The following is a 20994-nucleotide window of genomic DNA, read 5'->3' on the forward strand; positions in this document are numbered from 1 at the left end:
CTACTATACATGCTCAGTTCGGGGTTCGTTTGCGAGATGTTACATACGGCCATTGCGCCAGCCCACGAGTGTGTCGCGCCGGTTAAGAAAACCGGGCAGGATGTAACAGCCACTCCTGACAACAGGAAGTAATTTGCAAGGCTCACCACCGCAATTGGACGCTATAAATTGCTGACGGACACACCCAGGTACCTGAAAACAAACACCGCTAGGTGCTGATTCCAGCGCATGTTTAGCACCCCAGTACAGAGTACATAGGTACCTTTGGAAGAGTGATTTATATAAGGCACCTGCCATACATAAGGTCGATATCGAAACAATTCTAATGAGGTTCCGGGAGGTAATCGACAGAAAACATGGAGTAATACACAACGCCTACACTTCGCTGTACATCCCAAAAAGTCGCCAATTCCATAAAGTCAATTCCTTAACCCTATTTTCTGCAATAGCCCTACGGACCTTTTGAACACCGCGCCAAATCAATCCAAGAAGAAAGAATAAAGAAGAAGAGTTAACGAAAAGAAAAAAAAGAAGAAAAAATATGGAAGCCATTGGTAAGTTGCTCGTCCGCATACATTATCTGGCCGCAATCCTGTCAGGACAAACGAGTGGGCTTGTATCGTCCTAAACCAAGCCATGCCATTGCCCTGATGGTTTCTGCCAGTGCTATTCCCATCTTCAGCTCTAAGCATAGACCCCACCCTGGTTCAGTGCCTCGGCGATATCCTCGAATATGTGAGGACCGTACTCTCCCCTGTTGCGAGCGAGCGTCGCCATCTCTAGCGGTGTGAACCCGAACTTGTTCCTCGCCTGCACATCAACTGCATTCATCCCCGCGAGCTGACGCACGGCATTGGTCCAGCCGGAGGCTGCAGCGTGGTGCAGAACCGTATCGCGGGACCCCGGAAACTGGCGCATCGGGTCCGCACCGGCCTCGACGATCGCGATTAGGATACGCTCGCTCTTGGACTTGAGCAGTGGTGTTAGGCCCTCTGCGTTCTCGTCGTCGATTTCAATGCCTTCCAGGGCCAGTACCTGTCGCACAAGTCGGAGCTGACCCATGCTGGCCGCCCAATGCAGCACCGTATTGTTGGAACTCGCCAGCTTTCGCGTCGGGTCCGCCCCAGCCTTTAGAAGCGTACCCATGGCGGCTTGGTCTTCGCACCTCTGCAACGGCGAAAATCCCTCCCCATCATTCGCATCAACTTCAACTGTGTTGATATTCAGAAGCTGCTGAAGGACCGCAATGTGGCCGTTTTTGGCCGCCAGGTGCAGCGCCGTGTCGTTTGACGGGCCCGTGGTGCGCAGATTGGGTTTTGCACCGCTACGAAGCAGTTCCCGGACCAGGGCCGTGTGCCCCATTTCCGCAGCTTTGTGCAATGCTGTTTTCCCCTCCAGCTTAGGCTCCGCGGCACGCGACTGATAATCGACATCGGCGCCGGCTGCGAGGAGCCTTCGGGTCTCTTCGACGCCCCCACGTCTCGCATTCTCTACAAGCTTGCGGGAAACATCCCTTGAAGCCCAGCGGGAATACTTGGACGGATGTGGACATGGGAGAAGTGGGGGAAGTGGGAGTTCACCGATGAGCCTATTGTTGCCGATAGCACTGGCTTGCGGAGGCAGAGACCCTGGATCAGATGAGGTCCGATTGCTGCTGGTGTTATCATCACTTGGTGCATTGAATCTAAACAACATCCACGTGGTCAGTCACTGACACGCCATCGAAACAAAATCCAGCTTCCTCAACTTCCAATAATGCCGAGTATATTACAAGGTCCCATACCTGCTATCTTGAAGCATCCTGAGGTAGACCAAGCGATTCCTGAGCTCATCCCGATACTTCATGATCTCCGCATGCTGTATCATGTAGATCAGGTAACGGGGGAGCTTCCAGGACTGTATGCTGGCGGCATGCTTGGTGGCAAAAGCGCTAATTATCTGCAAAGAGAGCTGCGCTCCCTCGAAGTTATTAACTAGGGTATGGTTGTCTTGGTTATGGCTATTTTCGGTGAGAGTATTCCTCTGTACTCTGAGTTGTATGTTTTGAAGGTATCCTTGTGCAGCTTGGACGTCAAGAATAAGGTTCCGGATGGCCCCAGGTATGCTTTTAAACTCTTGCGAGAAATCATAAGCTTGTTCCAAGGTCGTAAAGATTCTGACAACAAGTTGGAGGCACATGATGACCATAGATAGAACCGTGACCTCTGCCATGATGACAATTTGTCAAGATGAGATGTAGTAGAGGCGGTAGGCGAGGGCTGACTTGGGCGAAAGTGGAAAGATGGAAAGTAAAGTGAGCTCGGGTGAAAGACAAGTTGTGTTGTTACACTTGGAATAAGAGCGACTAACCACCGTAACTTAAGCGTGAGAAGGCCTAGAGGTACAATAAGGACCAATACAACCGTGGTCTCGGTCTGATGGGATGGGTAGGCATGGGATGCGTATTTGGGGACTTGACTTCAAGCGATGAGCGGGCACCTCTCTTATACAGAGAGACGACTGTTGGATGGGTGCGTGGGGGGATTACACTGTACACTGCCCCCTGCAAAACTGGTGATCAAATGTGTGTGTATGTGTGTCGGCAGTCCACCCTGATCGTGAAAGCACGGCGGTCTGGAGGTTTTACCTTCGGTCGAGTATAGATTTGGCATAGGGAAAGGGCACCCACGGCCTGGCAAACGATCACAGGTTCAATGCGCTGCCTTTTGAAAACCATGGAAAAGCCACATAGAGCCACGCGTAGAATGTGGTCTGTCCGTCAACGCTCCTGCTGTGTTTCCGCTGCTGCATGCGACAACCGGGGTGTTGAAAAGGAAAAAGAAAAAATGTAATTTTCCGAGAATCAGGAAGGCACGGAGATTCCTCCCGGCGAGTGTGGCACGACCGGGGGAGATCGTTGAAGGGAAAAGTAAAAGTCTACTTGTCCGAGCAAAGTAAAAGAAACGATAAGGGATTACTCAACGGATTTAACAGGTATTGTTAATGGGGTGCACCTAATGACAATCTCTTCACAGACGACGACTTCGATGGCGGTCGTCATTTTTTTTTTTCAGCAAATATTATCGCCTACAACATGGCATCGGCAGCGGCTTTGGCATCCGCCGCAAAATCTTGAGGTCATTGAGCGGGATTGATCAGCGACTGGCTCATTTGGGAGAACCGGCCAGGGAAGCAGGATGCAGATAATAAAGGCTTCGATGATGCTTTTTGTCCAGGAGAACCGTCGCTTATCTATTGGTCCATGGTATTTCTCCTTTTCTTTCTTTGTTTAAGATTACCTACCCGTAGGTAACTGATTACCTACCAACCAAAGACCTAACCCTAAATTATCAAAGAGAATGGAGGATCACTGGACCTGCAGTGTCCAGGCTATTGTGGCGTGGCGCGCCCTGTGGGATTTCACTCTACTGTCGAACATGACAAAGGTACAATTTGTTGCACTAAAACATCGTCAAAAACGAAAGCTCCCGTCAATGACTAATGCCAGTGATTTGGGTAAATATAGCCTGCAGCACAATTTGCTTTGAACGCATATTGGCCACTATTCTTAACTTAAGACGCGCACTAAATATCGGGCGCGGGCTATTTTTCCGCTCCTTGAGCGCTGCCCTGAAAACAAGTACACATATCTAGCCAGTGAGTGTCAAATTAGGATTATTTGCCACCGACCGACCCAATGCAAGCGCTGCCCCATAGAGCGAGCGCCGGTAAGTCTGGGCGCTTGATGCTCGATGTCGATGAAGTCTGTTGGGCTGGTACGGAAGGTGGTCCAAATCATTGTCAGTCCTTCGCCAAGAAAACTGGCCAGGCAATTTGCGTGTGGATAGCATTGAGCACGTCAGTTTTGTTTGTTGGCCACTTCAGAAAGCCAGAAGTTGGGACTGAAAGTCGTGATTTTATCTTGGGAGCCGCCAACCCATTGCCTGCCGCCCTTCTTTTAGATTTACTTTCAAGGCGCTTACACTGTAGTCTCTGATGGAATTTGTCCGCACTAGGTTTCTTTCACAGAGCCGGTCCTCATAACGCAACGTGATCACATCGCCAATTATACCTGGCTCTTGATGGCGGCAATGCACCAGTAAGGACACGACCGGAGAAAGCCGGCCAGAGACACAGTCCTGATCTAAAGCTATTTAAGGGGGAGCATCCAGTCTATATGACCTATTTCTTCCGGGTGAGCACCAAAAATAATCTAAACATCTCTTCCTAACGTGAAGCCAGTTCTTCGTCGACTAGATAATCTGAATTTCACTCTTTCATGCCCATATAGCAGCTCCTCGTTCTTCCCCATTTCATCTCTTGTTGCCATCCAGAATGTCCTCCCGTGGAGTCTACCTCGCCGTGTACCGCCGGGCGACGAATATGCACGCCCATTTTGTCATCTTTATCCCCAACGCCGATTATGATCGCCAGGATATTTCTTAGACTTACAGAAGTATATCCACTCAGGGGACTTTCATTCATGTTGTTGGCGAGCCTTTGATGAATGGCTTTGCCCTCAAAATCAAGCGCAACTACGAATGTAGCACATTCTCCTACCTCAAGGAGCTTGTGCTACTGGGCCAGGTCCGCTCAGACGATTTGTACGAACCCAATGCGGACGATGAGGAGAAGGACACCACGCCTCGGGGACGGCTGGAAAAAGAAGCAACCAAGATCCCCCCGCCAAGCAAGGGCCAGAACATCCGAGCCCCTATCGATGGAGTGGGTGTGCCCCTGGTTCACAGATGCGCACCCTTCTAATGCTTTATTGCAACAGGTTACCACGAAGCGATGCCAAGAATGGACCATGGAGTACCTTGAATGGCTGGTCAAGAACAACTACATAGATGCCCGCGCTGTAGAGATTGCGCAGATTAAGCGTGGCCCCGCTGACTACGGCATCTTTGGGGGAAAGACATGATAGGCCCTATTTACCTACCTATTTACCTAATTACCTACCACCCCTTAAATTGTCTATATTACTGCAAATGTTACCGAATATGATGCTGCAGGTAAACCGTGGTATCAACTGGGTTGTACAAAGAGGCGCCGTTACAAATAGTGGCGTAAAGGGTGTCGAGATTTGGAGAAGCTAAATGCCCATTCATCCAGCCAGCCGTGGGTTCTAACCGTCACAACCAGACTATGTAGTATTATAATGGTCCTCGCCATAGAGAGAAAGGCCGTCAAAATAAGTGTTTTATTTCCAATATTATAAGCCAGCTTTTAATGGTAGTCCGACAATCTTTATCTTTCCTTGTTATTTAGGCTTTATAGATATACGAGCTGTACCAATATTTACGTGTCGTTGGCTAATTTGCGTTCCGTGCCTATACCATTGTGGATGGATATAAAGCTATTTGTAAAATCGACCAGCCGTGTATACCGTAACCATGGCCTAATCTGGGCGCCGAACCAAACCCATCCCATGTTCAAAGTTGTTTTCCGGAAATTTCGTACCCGGGAGGCCGTTGTCCCCTCAAAATCATATAGTTGCAGTTCTCGGTAATTTGGATTCGGATCAAAATTGCCGGGCTAACTTGGAGATCAATGATATCAAGTATATTACCTTCCTTGCGATCAACCTCGTGTTTTTCATCCTTTGTAAGGTACATCGCGCATCGCTTGGCCATAATACCGACAGCTTGAAGGAGAATGAGAGATGCAGGTAAAAAGACGGTTCCGAGTTTCATGGTTACTAAATTTAATAATGTGAGAATCCTTTCATCGTATAAAGAAAAACGTCGAACTAACTTACAAATGAAGCTTTTAATCTGGGAAATGTAAAACAGAAGTTTATTTTAATAATAGCTTGTTCAAAAGGGTCAAACAAAGTCAGTTTAGAGTGTAATAATATAGTTAAAAGGGTGGTTATGGTAACGAAACACACTCGACAACAATCTATCCTTATATTTATATCTTAGTAGTGAGTATTAATACTATGCGGCCAACTATAGTTTAGGTAACAGAAAGGCTGTTTAAGGCCGCATTAAAAAGGGGAATTTGGATTAGATTCGATAATATAGAGTTTTACCCAGACTTTAAGCACTTCTGCAAATATAACCTGGTATACGTAACTTTTATCCTATTTGGCCATGGAGTTTGTGCAAACTCCAGGTAATTTCTAACACGGAATATAATTTAACCACGATTTAGCCCCTTGTTTTTATTTTAAGATGTTATAATTAGAAAACAATGTTAATGCTGTGGTTGTGCAAGTAAAGAGCCGCGCAGAAGTTGAACAATCTGGGCTTTTATTTTTAGAGCCAAGACAAGCTTTAACCTTCAAGCTACAATTTCAACGTGAGTCACAGGTACAAAGCACTTAAACAGGCTTTTTATATCAACAGGTTTTAAATATATTAATTACCCTGTAAATAATGAATAAAAAATAAAAAGATAAACGCATGCACGCAAGAAGCTCAAGATATTACGTCGTGGCTCCTATTTTACGACGAAACAAACTAAGTAATATAAGTTAGTGGTACAATTACTTAACATCTTCGTAACCGATTTATAAATTGCTCAATATATCATGTATATGACCGGATCATAATCACAGATGTGAGAGAAGAATCTGCTAGGATCGCAATGCAGAGTATTATAGCAAACGTCGTCGTTAGAAGACTGCATTAGAACTTGGACTTCTGCTCAGAATGTCATACCCAGTTATGGTGCCTGCCTATCACTGCAACTATTTATCTCTCTATTACTGTTTCGTGGAATTTGGTGCGGGTCGTGGAATAATTTTTCGGCATCTAAGTTCTCAAAGCCGCCTCTTGAATGTTTGGACTATGGACCAGATGGAGAGACGTCTCTTGAGAGTAGATGTCTCTCCATATTTATTCTGTTTCTCGACCAGCTTTCCTAGTCTCCGAGCTCATCTTGTGCCAGTTGGCCCTACCGTGCCGTGTTACTCCCGCGTGGCCATGGAGAATTGAACGAAAGTTTTAAAACTTCAGTAAAGACTAAGGGGGCTTCTCAATACACACGACCATACCCACTGAAACACACGGATAGTTGGCTCCCCCATAGTTAAGCCAATGAGGGCCGTCTTGGTGCTGATGAGTGGTGATAGCCGCTTCAAGCCATACTGCTGGTCAATGCGTATCTGTTGCAAGCCGATATGTTTTCACTTTGTTTGGTCGGCTACTTCATCTAAGGCACCTGCATAGCCTGAACCTACGAACAGGATTGATACACAGGTCTTGTACGAAAAATAAAACCATTCACAATCTCACCGTCAGTATAAGCTCATTGCAAAAGTCCCCGTCTGAGAGCTATCGGGTTGAGCCCTTCGACTGCATCATGCGACCGCTGTTCGGCGGCATGGTCCTTTGCTTCCCCTCGACAAGCCAGTGGCGCGCAAATATCAATTTCTGTCTCCGAAATAGCCGTCCAAAAGCTTACGCAAGAGTCGCTGTTTCTTCGCTGGTGCCATCATCGGCGCCGAGGTGATCAAATGAACGTCTCAAGGTTTGCACCCTGGCCAGCTATCACTGGAGCTCACAAATCGATTAAATAAGTATAAAATCAGTCTCAACGGTTTTAGTTGAGTCCCCGGAAGATGGGAATGTACGCATTATGAGCTCATCAGACAGAGTAGGAGTGCTTACAAGCAATCTTGACGTTCACCTTTTCGCACCTTTGGCGGGTGTTGCTAGGACATCAAGGTCATTATATGCTCAGGTCAACCGATTCCAGGGGGTGGGGGTGTGCAATGTTGCAGCCGGTATAGGAGTCAACCGACATATCCAGTTGACAAGACACCCATCTTTCTGGTACAGCAGAGGCAGGCTCCCCAAAGTCGTCCTAGCCTTACCTGTCTGACACCTGCAATATAAAGGCAAGGTACATAAAGTATCCGCCTTCCTAGACGTATCAACTTCAGTACAGGGCCTCGGAAAGACTTCCACGCCTCTGACCTCTTCGTTTCAGGGGGTGAGCGGATTTTACCGCGCTTACATCGTACGACTTGGCGTTAAAAGTACGGCACTGTTGGTGCAGACTGGACTGGACCGAAGCAACATATGTCTCGTTCAGCCGGTGCCAAGTAGAAAAAAAAAATGTCATCGTGACATGCTGTTGGTTGCGCGAACTTTCTAACAAGCGGACTAATTAGTTCCCCTAGAAAAATGCATGAGACTTAAAAAGTCATTGTGATTCTCCTGGATTTGATGACTTGTCCAGAATTTCGAGAGTCTGGACATTCCTGTGCATTCTGCTGCTTCATTAATTGACTACGGCTTTACAGCTTGATATCAGTCGAGAAATTCTAAACATGGCTACTAATAGTCCCACCCAGTCTGTCCTTATTACAGGCTGCAGCGCCGGCGGCATCGGCTCAGAACTGGCTCGCGAGTTCCAGCATCGCGGCCTGCACGTCTTCGCTACCGCCCGCACCCTCTCCAAGATGGACCACCTCAAAGATTTGCCCAACGTCACCCTCCTCCGCCTCGACGTCACCGACCAGTCCACCATCGATAACGCCGTCGCCGCTGTGCGCGACGCCGGCGCAGGAAAACTGAACTATCTCATTAACAATTCGGGTGCGCAACACATCGCGCCTGTGCTGGAAACCGACCTCGAAACGACCAAGTCCATTTTCGACGTAAACGTGTTTGGCGCCATGCGCGTCACCCAAGCCTTTGCGCCGCTGCTCATCGCCGCGTCTGGCTGCATCGTCAACATTTGCTCTATCCTGGGCCACCTGCATATGCCATGGAAAGGAGTTTATCTAGCCAGCAAAGCCGCCGTCGAGATGCTGAGCGAAACGTTGCGGCTCGAGCTCCGGCCCCTGGGCGTTCGAGTTGTGTCGCTCGTCACGGGCGCGGTCAACACCAACATCACGGCATCGGCGTCCCGCACCGAGCTGCGCGACGGCTCTCCGTACAAGGTCAAATCAGTCGAGGATGCGATCCAGAAGCTTACCAGCGGCAAGGATGGCATCAAGCGGACCCCGGCCGACGAGTTCGCGAGAAAGGTGGTTGAGGACATCCTTGGAGGCGTCTCTGGGCGGATATGGAGGGGACAAATGGCTGGGGTGACTAGCATCGCTACCAAGATGGTGCCCAGTAGTATTCTGGTAAGTGATCCTAGTCACCCCCAGACTGCGGGTATAGGTTACTAACAATCGGGTTGCAGGACAACCAACTGATGGCAAATGCAGGCATGGAAGGCATTGTAAAGAAATCCTCGTGATTTAATTTTTTTGGGATCTTGGCGGGTTTGGGTGTCTCTCGTGGGTTACTTCCCATCAATCCATACATGTAAGTCAGCTTCCTAATGTCAAACTTTTACGACATGTTGGCCAATGGCATTCCTCTGGATGTCCTAATGGAGAACCAAAACGTTGAGGCAGTAGAACTGTTGCGCAGGAGGGTGTCCCGAACCCTATGATGGATTGCAATGTTGACAAAGGGCACATCTTTACTCTGCCACATTTACCATACAAATAGAATCTTCCTTCCTTAGCTGACCTCACCAGGTCAATAGGCTGCTGGCTGCGCAATTTGGTTTCCCTTGGGAAGATGATTGGCTCGGACTGTTTGGCCATGCATGAACCACCTCTGTCTCGCTTTCTTTGTCCTATGCTCTACCCAATCTGCATGGTGACCCCATGCTCACCGCAAAAAGCCAAATACAAGCTTGTTGTGCTTAACGGCTTGAAAAGGGGTTTTCCTGCGCGCAGATTCTCCAAACCGGCCTCTTCCGCCACCTAAAAACATCAATCATTGAGCGGTGTTGCTGGATGGGCCCCGGTACCACCCTGCAGTCAACTCCCACGTTCATGTATGATGTATGGAGCTTCATGTCCCCCGCCATAAAGGATCTGATTGGGTCAACAGTGTCTTTGAGTCACCACGGGGCGTTTGCCGTTCGTGCAGTTCAGCTCTTGTTTTTTCACCGCGCCGCTCACAATGACGTCCAAAGTCCAGGCATGAGGGGGCGGGAAACAACACGGGCGGCCGGCTCCGGGTGTCCTGTTTGCCAGTCCCTACGCGTCCAGAACAATAGTACCGACCGACTCAGAATCTCACGGCTGTTAGAAAATAGTGGAAAGGAAATCGGGAGCAATGTTGCAGCGTTCAATATAGGCATCCGACGTCGAGAATCCTCCAAGGTTAGAAGGGAAATTTCGGTGCCGGCCGCTGGTGGGATGTCAGTTTCGGATATCTCTCGAGTATATGATACCCATAATTACAAAAGATTTTGTATGCGGTTATATCTGCTAACAGACACCAGATATACTCCGCCCAACCTATGGTCACAACATAACAGCTATCAACCACAGAGGACTAGTAGATGCCCACAATAAACTGTTTTTTTTTCTAGAGCAACAGTGCAACTTTTCCACCCTTCACAATGGTAAGACCTATTCCCAAAGACTCGGGTCTACGAATGGAAGCAGTCCCGCTGAAGAATCCACACTACTACTTTATGAGACACCTACCATATGCTAAGAAATATGCGACTTTAGCTTCTTGCCTCCACGCAGATCCATCTCGCCACAGCACCAGAGTCAACCATGAATCTTGGCAGACTCATTTCCATAACAGCCGCAGCCCATATAGCGAAAGCAGCAATACCCACAAACCCTTTACGCCAAACCATATCACCAACATCAGCCAGCAAACATACCTCAGAAGCACGAGATAGCGAGAAACCACAACCAAGCTTCTGGCAAGGCGAGCCGGTCCAACCCAAGCCAGCCACGTCGGCCGCGCCGGCCGAGGAGCTGGCCATATGGGAGGCCTGCGAATACCTCAGGAGCTTCGTCCGCGACAACTGGGGCGAGGGGGCGGAGCACGCTGCCGTCATCGAGTGCGAGATGCCCATGGCCCGGATCCGCGAGTTCGGGAGGCTACCAGAGAGGCAGGGCACGCGATCCTGCACGCGCCTCATCCGCATCCCCGTGCTGGCGGAAGAGATCGGCCATCGGCTGTGGAGGTTGCTCTCGGAAGAAGTGACGCGTGAAGCTCTAGCCACCGAGGAGCAGGACTGCGAGGCGGCTGCGGTGCTGGTGCAATGTCATGACCGCAGCTTCGATCCGGGGCATGACTCGGAGGGGGGTTCGGTGACGGTTGAAAGGGCGCTTTACAAGCAGTGCTGGATCTGTCATGGCCAGAGCAAATACCAAGAGGTTGAAGAGTCGGCAGGGACGATGACCTCGTGCTATCGCTGCATGGAGTGTTTCCACAGGTTCGATGTCGAGATGACTAGGACAACTGTGGTTGGCTCAAAAACCTGTGACGCAGGTGAAAAGGGGGCATTGTCTGGGAGCTTTGGCAGGGTGTTTGGTCTTCGGCGTAAAGTGACCAAAAGTATGCCCGAGTTGAGGCGACATATCGAATTCGCAAAGTCATGCGAGACTCGGACTTCGTTTGAGGTAGCTTGTAGCCCTGCTACGAGCCAATTCGCAAGCACAACTAGCAACCATACAACAGTCTCCGCAGTCGATTGGCGTGAGCCGAACAATAACTCATCCTGGTCGGAATGTATGATGGATGTATGGAGACGCCGCGACCCTAAAAATATCAAGCATGGTCTAAGGCCAGTCGCCGAGCCTATCAGCTTCCAATTTTCGTGGACATGAAATTAAAATCAAGCGAGTTTGGGCCGGGAATCGACCAGTATCTAGTTTCATGTAGTGAGTGAGCCAGTCTGGGCCATAAGAGTTTCCTAAATCATGGAAAGAATCAGCTCCATAGTATGCTTTTCGTTTGCAATATGGTCTATGAGTATCAATTATATACAGTCATCTACATTACCATCCATTTTGGCCGAGATCAGTCGGTCGCAAGCAAAGGGCTAACACCAAGCCCCTCGACCTTGCCCAAAAAGTCTCCCTTGGCTCCGCTGAGAAGTCCGTCGATATCTACATTGCCGTTGGCAATATAGCGCTCGTTGACACCGGAATTGATCCGCTTGGACAACAATTGTTTCAGTTGAGCCTTCAGACTAGCAACCTCGGCCTTGCTCATCTCCTTGGCCTCCTTCTGCTTGCTCTTGCGTCCACTACCGCGACCGCTCCAGTTGCTAGCCTTTTCGAGATCTTCACTGTCGTACTCGACTCCAAGTTCCTCAGCCGCCTTCTGCATCCAGTTATCCTCCTTTCCGATCTTCTCTTTGGCAAGCGTCGAGTCGGCAATCTGCTTGGCCAGCTGTACGCGCTCGCGGAGCTTGCTGACCAGCCTACGGTCGAGGTCGACGGAATGTACAAAAACACCGCCTGCTGGTCCCTTCTTCTTCGCCTTTGCAGCGGCCGAGGCGTGCACCTTGGCTACCAATCGCCGCGTTGGCGTCACTTCCTCTGGCGCGCAGATGAGAATGCTCAATCCGGAACTGTCGGCACGGGCTGTGCGTCCAGATCTGTGGACATAGGCGTCTGCTGTGCGCGGCACATGGTAGTGGATGACCACATCTATGCCGCGAATATCTAGACCTCGAGCAGCGACGTCCGTGGCAATAAGGATAGAGGCGGACCCGGGCTTTGATGAAGTAAAACGCTCGACAGACCGCAACCGTGCTTTTTGAATCATCTGAGAATGGAGTGCGATGACAGGGAGCGTCAATTGTTGGAGCATGGGAGTCAACCGACGCACTGAGCTGATGGAGTTTGTGAAGACAAGGGTCCTCTGTGTTGGGTGCATAAGCAGAAGCGAGTAAAGGTAAAGATCCTAGCATGACTGTTAGTCAAATTGTTATCCCAAGTCATTGAGCTTGCATTCTGAATTTTTACCTTCTCCATAGCACCGCATTCAACAATTCCCTCCTTCAGTCCTTCAGCCATCTGGGATACCGGGTTGACGTCAATAAACTTGGGTATTTCTTCTCTAAATTTGAGCTTCTTGAGCAAGTATTCCATCGACTGCGAATCGGTGGCCAGATCAAATCTACCCTTGCCCGCCAACTTTTGCTGCAGCCCTTTGTTGAAGGTAGCTGAGAAAACAAGCGTCTGTCTGGCTTTGCCTCCCCTGGTGGTACCATCCTCGTCGGTCTCTACTTTGTCAAGGCCTTCAAAGATATCCTTGGCGTCCTTGAAGTGACCCTCCGATAAAAGACGGTCCGCTTCATCGACCACCAGAAACTTGATGCCCCTGAATGCTTGGATGAGTTTCGTGCTCGAGCTCAAGACTTCCCAAAGACGACCTGGTGTGCCCACCACAATGTCTGCCTTCTCCAGTTGCCTTTGCTGCTTGTGAACGGAGAGACCGCCAGTAACGGAGCACACGTATGGGGCGGTCGTCAATCCGGCACATAGGTTTTTGATGTGATCCGTCAACTGGTGCGCAAGTTCTCTTGTCGGGGAGAGCACCAATGCGATCGGAGTCTTGGTCTCGCCCTCTGCAACGCGCTTAGACTGCGTCCTTGTGTTGATAGACAGCCACTTCTCCACAATCGGTATACCGAATGCTAATGTTTTGCCAGAACCGGTCGAGGCCTTGCCGACAACATCATGACCAGCTAGGATTTCGGGGATAGTTGCAGCCTGGATCGCAGTAGGTTTGGAAAACTTGAGTTTGGCTATCGAGGACGTGATCTCCTCGGAAAGCCCCAAGGGTATCCATTCCGACACGTCTGCGCCCTCGTCTGTCTCTTCGATCTCCGCTAGTGCCGCAAAAGACCCTTTTCCCAGGTCGTCGTCATCATTTTTTCTAGGCTGTTTCTCGTTTTTCTTCGCCTTTGCCGGCTTTTCTTTTTTCTCCTTGGTTTCTGGCTTGGTCTGCTTGATTTGTTGCTGTTTTTGGGGCTGGGGTTTTGCAGGTTCTTCGGGTTTTGTTTCCTCAGCAGCTACAGCAGCTACAGGAGATGTAGGCTCGGGGTTGTCGTCGAAGCCGCTGAAGTCGTCGCCGTCTTCGTCGTTTTCGGCTGCGGGAGCAGAAGTAACCTTGGAATCGTTTATGTTAGCCTGTCGATAGACATGGTTTTTTTTTTTTTTGTTTTTTTTTTTCTTTTTGTTTTTTTGCTGCACAGCAAGGAGGGGCAGGGGAGCTCACAAACTTGACCATGCCCCCGTCCCGAATGACATCTACACCCTCCACTTCCTCCAGTCCAAAGAAGCCTTCGGCGTCGTCAAACAGCTCGGGGATGTCCACTGAGCGCCATGACAGCGAATCGGCGGGCACTACTCTCTTGGGTCTTTTGGCTTTCGGCTGCGCTTTGCCATTGGCCTGGACCTTTCTGCGTTTTGGGGATGTGTTTTGCTTGGAATCAAGCTTGCGCTTCTGTTTGGTAATATCGGTCGTCATGTTGGGCTTTGTGGCGCGTTGATGAGGCAGCGCGAAAGAATGGACAGGGCCGGTCTCTACTGCTTGGATGAGGGGACGAAACGAACATTTGATCTCCACCACGATGGTAGGAAAATTTTGGCGGCGTACAATGGCACTAAGCCACCAAAGGGATATGGAAGTCGGCACAGACCGCATCTTAATTCAGCCCTACGCCACACCGGCCACAAGGGTGGGGGGGTCGGTACTCTGCAGTAGTAATGGCTGTTTATTTTCTCTAATGGAAGCGAGTCATCAGGGGCATAGAAATTTCCTGCCAAGCAATTCATCCCACTTAGCGAATCAGAATTAGGTGCCTGATAGTCTGCAGGCCCTCATTTACCACCCAGATCGCACTCCTGTCGTTCTCAATACGTTGTCGGCTCAGTACCTAATTGAAGCATGGGAAAGTCTTCCAAGGATAAGCGCGATGCCTACTACCGGCTTGCCAAGGAGCAAGGCTGGAGGGCCAGAAGCGCATTCAAACTTCTGCAGTTGGATGAGGGTACGAAATGAACATCCCCAGCTGCCACGCCACCATACACTCCACCCTTGCTTCAATGACCATCAAAGTCGGCCAGTGCGCACCCACTAACACCCAATACAATCAGAGTTTGACTTGTTTGCCAATGTCACTCGAGTAGTCGACTTGTGCGCTGCTCCAGGAAGTTGGTCACAAGTTCTCTCCAGGGTCCTGATCAAGGGCGAGAAATTTGGCAGGACAGCATGGCAGGACGATGAGGCTAAATTCCGGAGACAGATGCTCCACATATTTGATGGACAAGGTCAAGAGACTATCGTCGATGGACAAGGGGATCCGTCAGTGACGGATGAGGAATTGAAACCGCGCAAGGACGTCAAGATTGTGTCCATCGACCTCCAACCCATCAGCCCCCTGCCAGGTATCGTCACGTTGAGGGCAGACATTACACACCCTGCGACGGTGCCACTGCTGCTCAAGGCGCTCGATCCAAGCTACGACCCCAAGACAATGAGCCAACAGGCCTCGCACCCAGTGGACTTGGTTCTGAGCGATGGAGCGCCCGACGTGACGGGGCTCCACGACCTGGACATATACGTGCAGTCCCAGCTGCTCTTTGCCGCGCTGAACCTGGCGCTCTGCGTCCTGAAGCCCGGTGGCAAATTTGTCGCAAAGATCTTCCGGGGCCGCAACGTGGATGTCCTCTACGCGCAGCTCAAGGTCTTCTTCGAGAAGGTCATCGTGGCCAAGCCTCGGTCCTCCAGGGCAAGCAGTGTCGAAGCCTTCATTGTTTGCCTCAACTTCCAACCCCCGGCCGGCTTCAAGGCAAGCCTGGACGAACCCTTGGGCGTGGGCTACCGTCTTCCGCAAATGGTCCAGTCCAGGGAGCAGTCTGCGCCCATAATAGCGGAAACCCTGATGCAGGACTGGAGCAGTGGCACATGGAGTCAATCGCCCGACTCCAAAACTGTAACTGCTCCCGGTCAGCAGAGCGAGATAGTCGAGGTTGAACTGGAGGACCTGACTCCTGAGGAACCCAAACAAGACGTTCGCTGGATTGCTCCGTTCATTGCGTGTGGAGACCTTTCATCGTACGACTCGGATGCCTCATATCAGCTGCCAGAAAACCATGTCTCGTTGGACCCTGTGCAGCCACCTACTGCTCCGCCATACAAGCGCGCACTGGAGATGAGAAAGCTAGCTGGTGGAGCTTATGGGAAGACTGGTGTCAAAGCATAGGCATAATACAATATATTACGATCAATGCATTCTTCTGTCTCCTCTGATCCATTTGCTGCCGCAACCTACATAAGGCAGCCAACCGCATTCATGTCTGATTTCCAGTGATACTTGATTCGACAAGTGCCGGCTTCGTAGACGAGCCCACCCTTTCCAGAAGCTTAACGCCCTCCGTGGGTTGCCAGTCTTTTGCGTAAAGTGTACTCTTGTAAATCCTGATTGCACCGTCATCTCGGCTCAAGATTAGCAAGCGCCGCAGATGTACAAGGTTCTCGAGGGCCTCGTTCAGACACTCCATCATGAACCTCCCGAGCCCCTTTCTCCGGTGTTCCTCGAGCACGTAGACATCAGTCAGCCAGCCAAAGGTTACATGATCAGTGATGACCCTAGACAGCCCTATCATTGAGAGTTCTCCAGTTTGATCTGCATATCACTGGTCAGCTGTGTAGATTTCTAGGAAAGGCTCTGACTACAAGTGTCACACAGTGTAGTTACCTGGGCTCTGGGCCTCGGAAACTTTGTAGAGTCCAAAGCAAAGGCTGTTTTCCACCATCACCTGCAGTGCGTCCTTTGGTAAATCTGTTGCCCACCTGGTATTCACCAGGGAGTCAGTCCCATGGTTAGGTCATTTAATTAGGTGTTAAGAGAGCTATAAGCTCTTACCACAGAGCACCAGAGGCCAATGCCTCATTGAGACTATCCAGTTGTATATGTTGGGGATTGGTAGAGCAGCGAAACATCTCGTTTCCAATTTGACGCTGCCAATCTCGCGGCCTGAAAGTCAAAGGCATGTTTAACCTTCAACAATTGGTAATTGTAGGTAGACACGTAAGCAGGTAATTAGGTACCTAGTCAAGTACGCGGGAAAGTAGGTACGTAAAGTGGTAATATTCGGGTGGACTCAATCACACACGGCGTGAAGGATTTGGGTAGGCACCATATATTCAATCGTTTCTAACTGTACTTACACTGATTCATTGGGCGGTCTCTTCGCAACCCTTTGAGTCGAATTATCTAACAAAACACATAAAGGGACGTGTTCGGGACGTTTGTACGATCGTCACAAAAGTTAAGAGAGAGCCCACAGCAACAAAGCAGCCATCAAGGCACGGCTATTAAATTGTGAATATGGGCTGCAACAAGCGGTCGATTCTGATATCTCACGGCCCAAAGCAGCCAGTCTTCGGTCAATTTTCCGGCACGGGACATACTCGCCACCTGGCCATCAGCAGATAAGGTTAACCTCGAGCCAGTTTATCAAAGCTACTTCCGCTTCTTTGGGTCTTTTAAAGTATGGATGGTCGGACGAACGTCATTATCCAAGCCAGCTCGCTCCTGGTGAGAAGGATCGGACAGTTGGGCAACGTGTCAGTCTGTAAAGCCAAGCTGAAAGTTAATTTCGGGCTAATATAGAAACAGTATATTCTTTCGGGATCATGTCCAACTTCCATCGGCTTCGAGGAGCTAAACCTCCTGCGGGAAGTTTTTTAAGGGTGTCGAATCACTGGAGATCCTTGCTTCGTCTGCAACCCCTAACTCGCAATATTGCACCCATTATTTATTTAACTGCTATTCTCTTGCGGTTACCAAAGTTTGGCAGTATTTTCTTTTTATTTCAGACGGAACAAGGTTCTTACAGTCAGCTATGAAATATCTCCGAGCCGAAAGCAAGCCCCTGGATGAAGTCAATATCAAGAGAAGCGACGTGAATATGAACAACATGAGATTATCAACATCCAAGCTTGGCGAGCTGTCTCTTCGGTTACAAACACATGAGCTCCAGTATCTCTCTCTGCAGCCATGTTTTGCAGTATCAACCGCCGGTGCGCATTCATGCGGTATATTTCTAGTAGCGATGATGTGCTAATTGTTTGCGAAATCCCTGACTTTGTCGATAACAAGACCCTTTGCGGAGATATCAAAGCTCGGTTGCATAGTTATAGACCAATTTGCCGGATGTACAGAGAGGCAAGGCTTTATTAACAAGTCAAACAAAACTCAGCGCAGACTGAGAAGCAGAAGAAAGAACATAGCGCTTGGCTCAACACAATCGGGACAAGGATATCCAGCCAGACGAGACCAGTAATAGGACAACTCCCCACGGTAGCTCATGACATTAATATCAACCACACTCTACAACAGAAAACTTGCGCAGTCGGTCGGGTATACATAGACTGGCTAACACAAAAACGACAAAGTATTCCTGGCCGACATCCATCGCAGGTGGCCGTGGCTCTTCATGCCTTGTCTTTGGGAGCAGTCTTGCCCTTGACCTTGGCCTCGGCCTTGTTCACGGCAGCCTTTGCCTACACGTCAAATCATGAGGAAACGTTAGCGGTTTATCTTAACAATCTTTTCAAAGCCTCAACGCGCAACTCCCTCGCTATGTGAAGCAGCTTCTGTAGGGCAGTCTGTCACTTAGAGACCAAATCACACAGAGCACAGCTTACCTTGGAGCCGGCCGTCGCCTTCTTGGGTGCGGCTTTCTTCTTGGTCACACCGGCGGACCTAGGGCCTGTCGCAGCTTTGGCCTTTGCCTTTGCTTTGGTCACAGAACCATTGCCGGCGGTGGATGCCTTCATCGTCCTGCCGACCGCCGGCTTCCTGCGGTTAATGGTAGGAGCGGTGTCGACGGTTTGAAAAACGCGCGGCCTGGAGTTTCCAGTCGCAGATCGTGTGCCTTCGCGCGGCATTGCTGCAAAAGGGTTTGCTTTTTTTATATGTGTTGCGCGGAAAACCACAGGAGGTTTGCGCTCGTCAAACTGCTTGCTTTATTGACGCGTTTTCGAGTTTCTAGATGGATGTGGTACTTGGCGATGAGTGAATGGGCGTGAATGAGGCGTTGCAACGCTTCTTATGTACGGTCAGGAGGCAAAAGAAGGCAAGAGGGATTTGAGACACGCAGCTCTTTGTTTGCACAAGCGCTGCTCAAGATCTAGCAGAATCCAGAGATCACGCGCAACAGATAGTCCGCTTGGTGCAAAGGATACGTAATACCTATTGGTAGGTAGGTATGTATAGAAATAGCGCAAGGACAAAGGTAAACCGGGAAAACAATGATAAAGGGGTAAAGGGTGGAAAAGGGGACTTGTGGGTGATTCCTTCGCGAGGCACTCGTAATTTATCGCGCACGCGTCAATAGCTCAGGCGCATACCTCTCTCCTTTCTGATATGTAGGGTACGGTTCCAACCGGCTGAACCTATGAAAACAATAGATTGACAATCACTCACATTTCACCGTCCCGGTACACTTGTGGAGCAGATTCTCCGATTCACTGAAATCGAGTATAAAATACGTTGGGGGATTAAATTGCAGAAAAGTCTCAAAACCTGAATGTTTTGGGTGAAAAGAATAGTGTATTGAGAATGGGCAACAGGCGAAAGAAATAAGCAAACAACAGTAACGGAAGACAAGGACGGGAAGGAAGGAGGGGGGAGAAGAAGGATGATGTTGGTTCGTCAAGTACCTCAGGTAAATACCTAGCTAGTTAAGATAGGTAGGTAAGGTAGGTAGGTATGTTTGTTTTTTTACGCGCTCTGCGCTGGCTGCTGTCGTCAGCAACAAAAATCAAAACAACAATAACAGAAGCAGCCAGCTTAGCCGGTTAATCGATCAGGCAACACCAGGCGCTTCTCCTTGCCCTCCATGGCGCAAGGCAGCCGGGCGGATTCCGCCAACGACCGGCACGCACAAATCGAGCCTGGGTCGCTGCAACCACTGCCTCCCAGTTTTTTTGCTGAGTGCCGCCAAATGACCAGGGTTGGTGATAGAGGTGTGGAGGGGAAACAGCCTGGATTGCCATTTCGAACCGGCAGTGGATGCCATTTAGCTCTAGGTCTGCCAGCTTTGACAGCAAGTCTCGTAGCGGTTGTTATTACCGCTGGGAAGCGTCAATGTTCCTGCTGTGCTCACTCTTCATCCAACTCTTGCATACAGCCCGGGTAGGAATGGAAGCCATGAGCTTGGTTGGACATGGTCGTAGGTAGACTCGGCAGAAAGCAAACAAAAAAGGTAGGTCGCAAACGACAGGTAAAAGAGATTTTCATCACTGCAAAAGATTGTACAACGCTCTGGTAGTTCTATTTTTGATTGACTACAACCAAAACACAAATGTGTTTGTTTGATAAGCTGCTGGCTAATGACGTTGCCGAGAATCAATGGGGCGCATGTGATGAGATGATGAGATAACCGCAAAGACGTGCCCAAGCAGCCATGCTGTTGACGCGATGGCCCAATTGCCTGGACAGGCTTGGATTTCCCCTTGTGGTCTGGCCAGTTGTCCGTGGGGTTTCTCCACTGAAATCCTGGAGAATGACTAGGATTCTGCCCCAAAACTCGCACCAAACCCATTGAAGCCGATCGAGCTACACGTGGTTTTTTTTTTTTTTTTTTTTTCTTCCCTTAACGGCCGTCCGAATAAGCAACTTCTGAGCTTCCCTCTGCTGATCTCTGAGATTGACATCGAAACAGTCGGTTACCAGTAGTTTGTTTGAGGACCGACCTCCAACTTGAGAGAAATCAAGCCGGGCCCATTTTAGTGGTGGTCAGAATTGACTCCAGCCAGCTGTCAGTGGAGCCACAGACTTGACGTGTTGTGACTGTAACCAAATTAATTTACCCAAGGTGCATACCTGGACAGGTACTTTAAGTTAGCCATGCTCAGTATATTTGCAAGTCAACTAAAGACTTCAAGTTTCACCTTTTCCGAACAATTAGCGTACTACTGTAATTCTATCCCAACTAAATCGAATTGACGCAGCCAACCACCGTCTCTGAGACTATTCACAACCTTGATCCATAAAGAATGACTATGGCAGGCCGTCCTGGCAATTACAAAGTATCCATCTCGACCAATTGGGATTGAACAAATAAAAGAGCAAAATAGATAATATGTGAAAGTTAAGAAAACAAGGATAGCACCCCTTCCGACACGCTTGGGCACAGCACACCATGAGATGGCTCGGCAATGAGCAGAATCGTGCTTATCGTCACTACCACGACGACTTAGCCGGTGCTAGACT

At 49.5% G+C, this 20994-nt stretch overlaps 8 protein-coding genes across 8 annotated transcripts; 4 read left to right on the forward strand and 4 right to left on the reverse strand.

The window, feature by feature from the left end:
* Nucleotides 1-408: 408 nt before the first annotated feature.
* PgNI_08778 (uncharacterized protein) lies at nt 409-2211 on the reverse strand (the record flags this gene model as incomplete). Its single annotated transcript, XM_031128769.1, has 2 exons — nt 409-1684; nt 1784-2211. The coding sequence occupies 2 exons, from the start codon at nt 2209-2211 to the stop codon at nt 685-687; spliced, it is 1428 nt and encodes a 475-aa protein (XP_030978954.1). The 3' UTR covers nt 409-684.
* Nucleotides 2212-4482: 2271 nt separating this feature from the next.
* PgNI_08779 (uncharacterized protein) lies at nt 4483-4903 on the forward strand (the record flags this gene model as incomplete). The annotated part of the gene is made up of 2 exons (XM_031128770.1): nt 4483-4704; nt 4760-4903. 2 exons carry the CDS (start codon nt 4483-4485, stop codon nt 4901-4903), a joined length of 366 nt encoding a protein of 121 aa, XP_030978953.1.
* A 3170-nt stretch (nt 4904-8073) lies between these two features.
* PgNI_08780 (uncharacterized protein) lies at nt 8074-9785 on the forward strand. The gene is made up of 2 exons (XM_031128771.1): nt 8074-9067; nt 9127-9785. Exons 1-2 carry the CDS (start codon nt 8264-8266, stop codon nt 9181-9183), a joined length of 861 nt encoding a protein of 286 aa, XP_030978685.1. The 5' UTR covers nt 8074-8263; the 3' UTR covers nt 9184-9785.
* A 115-nt stretch (nt 9786-9900) lies between these two features.
* PgNI_08781 (uncharacterized protein) lies at nt 9901-11691 on the forward strand. Its single transcript, XM_031128772.1, has 3 exons — nt 9901-10165; nt 10228-10350; nt 10463-11691. The coding sequence occupies exons 2-3, from the start codon at nt 10348-10350 to the stop codon at nt 11576-11578; spliced, it is 1119 nt and encodes a 372-aa protein (XP_030978686.1). The 5' UTR covers nt 9901-10165; nt 10228-10347; the 3' UTR covers nt 11579-11691.
* PgNI_08782 (uncharacterized protein) lies at nt 11686-14282 on the reverse strand. Its single transcript, XM_031128773.1, has 3 exons — nt 13983-14282; nt 12725-13873; nt 11686-12662 (listed from the first exon to the last, which is right to left on the reverse strand). Exons 1-3 carry the CDS (start codon nt 14232-14234, stop codon nt 11772-11774), a joined length of 2292 nt encoding a protein of 763 aa, XP_030978687.1. The 5' UTR covers nt 14235-14282; the 3' UTR covers nt 11686-11771.
* A 285-nt stretch (nt 14283-14567) lies between these two features.
* PgNI_08783 (uncharacterized protein) lies at nt 14568-16002 on the forward strand. The gene is made up of 2 exons (XM_031128774.1): nt 14568-14757; nt 14864-16002. Exons 1-2 carry the CDS (start codon nt 14655-14657, stop codon nt 15970-15972), a joined length of 1212 nt encoding a protein of 403 aa, XP_030978688.1. The 5' UTR covers nt 14568-14654; the 3' UTR covers nt 15973-16002.
* A 58-nt stretch (nt 16003-16060) lies between these two features.
* PgNI_08784 (uncharacterized protein) lies at nt 16061-16763 on the reverse strand (the record flags this gene model as incomplete). Its single annotated transcript, XM_031128775.1, has 3 exons — nt 16061-16395; nt 16468-16562; nt 16636-16763. The coding sequence occupies 3 exons, from the start codon at nt 16761-16763 to the stop codon at nt 16061-16063; spliced, it is 558 nt and encodes a 185-aa protein (XP_030978689.1).
* A 1061-nt stretch (nt 16764-17824) lies between these two features.
* Nucleotides 17825-20049, reverse strand: PgNI_08785 (uncharacterized protein). The gene is made up of 3 exons (XM_031128776.1): nt 19204-20049; nt 18423-18765; nt 17825-18278 (listed from the first exon to the last, which is right to left on the reverse strand). Exons 2-3 carry the CDS (start codon nt 18663-18665, stop codon nt 18210-18212), a joined length of 312 nt encoding a protein of 103 aa, XP_030979067.1. The 5' UTR covers nt 18666-18765; nt 19204-20049; the 3' UTR covers nt 17825-18209.
* Nucleotides 20050-20994: the final 945 nt, after the last annotated feature.

Source organism: Pyricularia grisea (genome assembly GCF_004355905.1).
Source record: "Pyricularia grisea strain NI907 chromosome V map unlocalized Pyricularia_grisea_NI907_Scaffold_6, whole genome shotgun sequence".
NCBI lineage: Eukaryota > Fungi > Ascomycota > Sordariomycetes > Magnaporthales > Pyriculariaceae > Pyricularia > Pyricularia grisea.

Coding starts and splice junctions, on each gene's coding strand:
- PgNI_08785 (XM_031128776.1), bottom strand. CDS start 18,665: ATGCCGCGCGAAGGCACACGATCTGCGACTGGAAACTCCAGGCCGCGC. Junction 18,279..18,422: donor AGGCGACGGCCGGCTCCAAG/GTAAGCTGTGCT, acceptor TTTGACGTGTAG/GCAAAGGCTGCCGTGAACAA.
- PgNI_08783 (XM_031128774.1), top strand. CDS start 14,655: ATGGGAAAGTCTTCCAAGGATAAGCGCGATGCCTACTACCGGCTTGCC. Junction 14,758..14,863: donor ACTTCTGCAGTTGGATGAGG/GTACGAAATGAA, acceptor CAATACAATCAG/AGTTTGACTTGTTTGCCAAT.
- PgNI_08780 (XM_031128771.1), top strand. CDS start 8,264: ATGGCTACTAATAGTCCCACCCAGTCTGTCCTTATTACAGGCTGCAGC. Junction 9,068..9,126: donor TGGTGCCCAGTAGTATTCTG/GTAAGTGATCCT, acceptor ATCGGGTTGCAG/GACAACCAACTGATGGCAAA.
- PgNI_08782 (XM_031128773.1), bottom strand. CDS start 14,234: ATGACGACCGATATTACCAAACAGAAGCGCAAGCTTGATTCCAAGCAA. Junction 13,874..13,982: donor ACGGGGGCATGGTCAAGTTT/GTGAGCTCCCCT, acceptor AACGATTCCAAG/GTTACTTCTGCTCCCGCAGC. Junction 12,663..12,724: donor AATGCGGTGCTATGGAGAAG/GTAAAAATTCAG, acceptor CAGTCATGCTAG/GATCTTTACCTTTACTCGCT.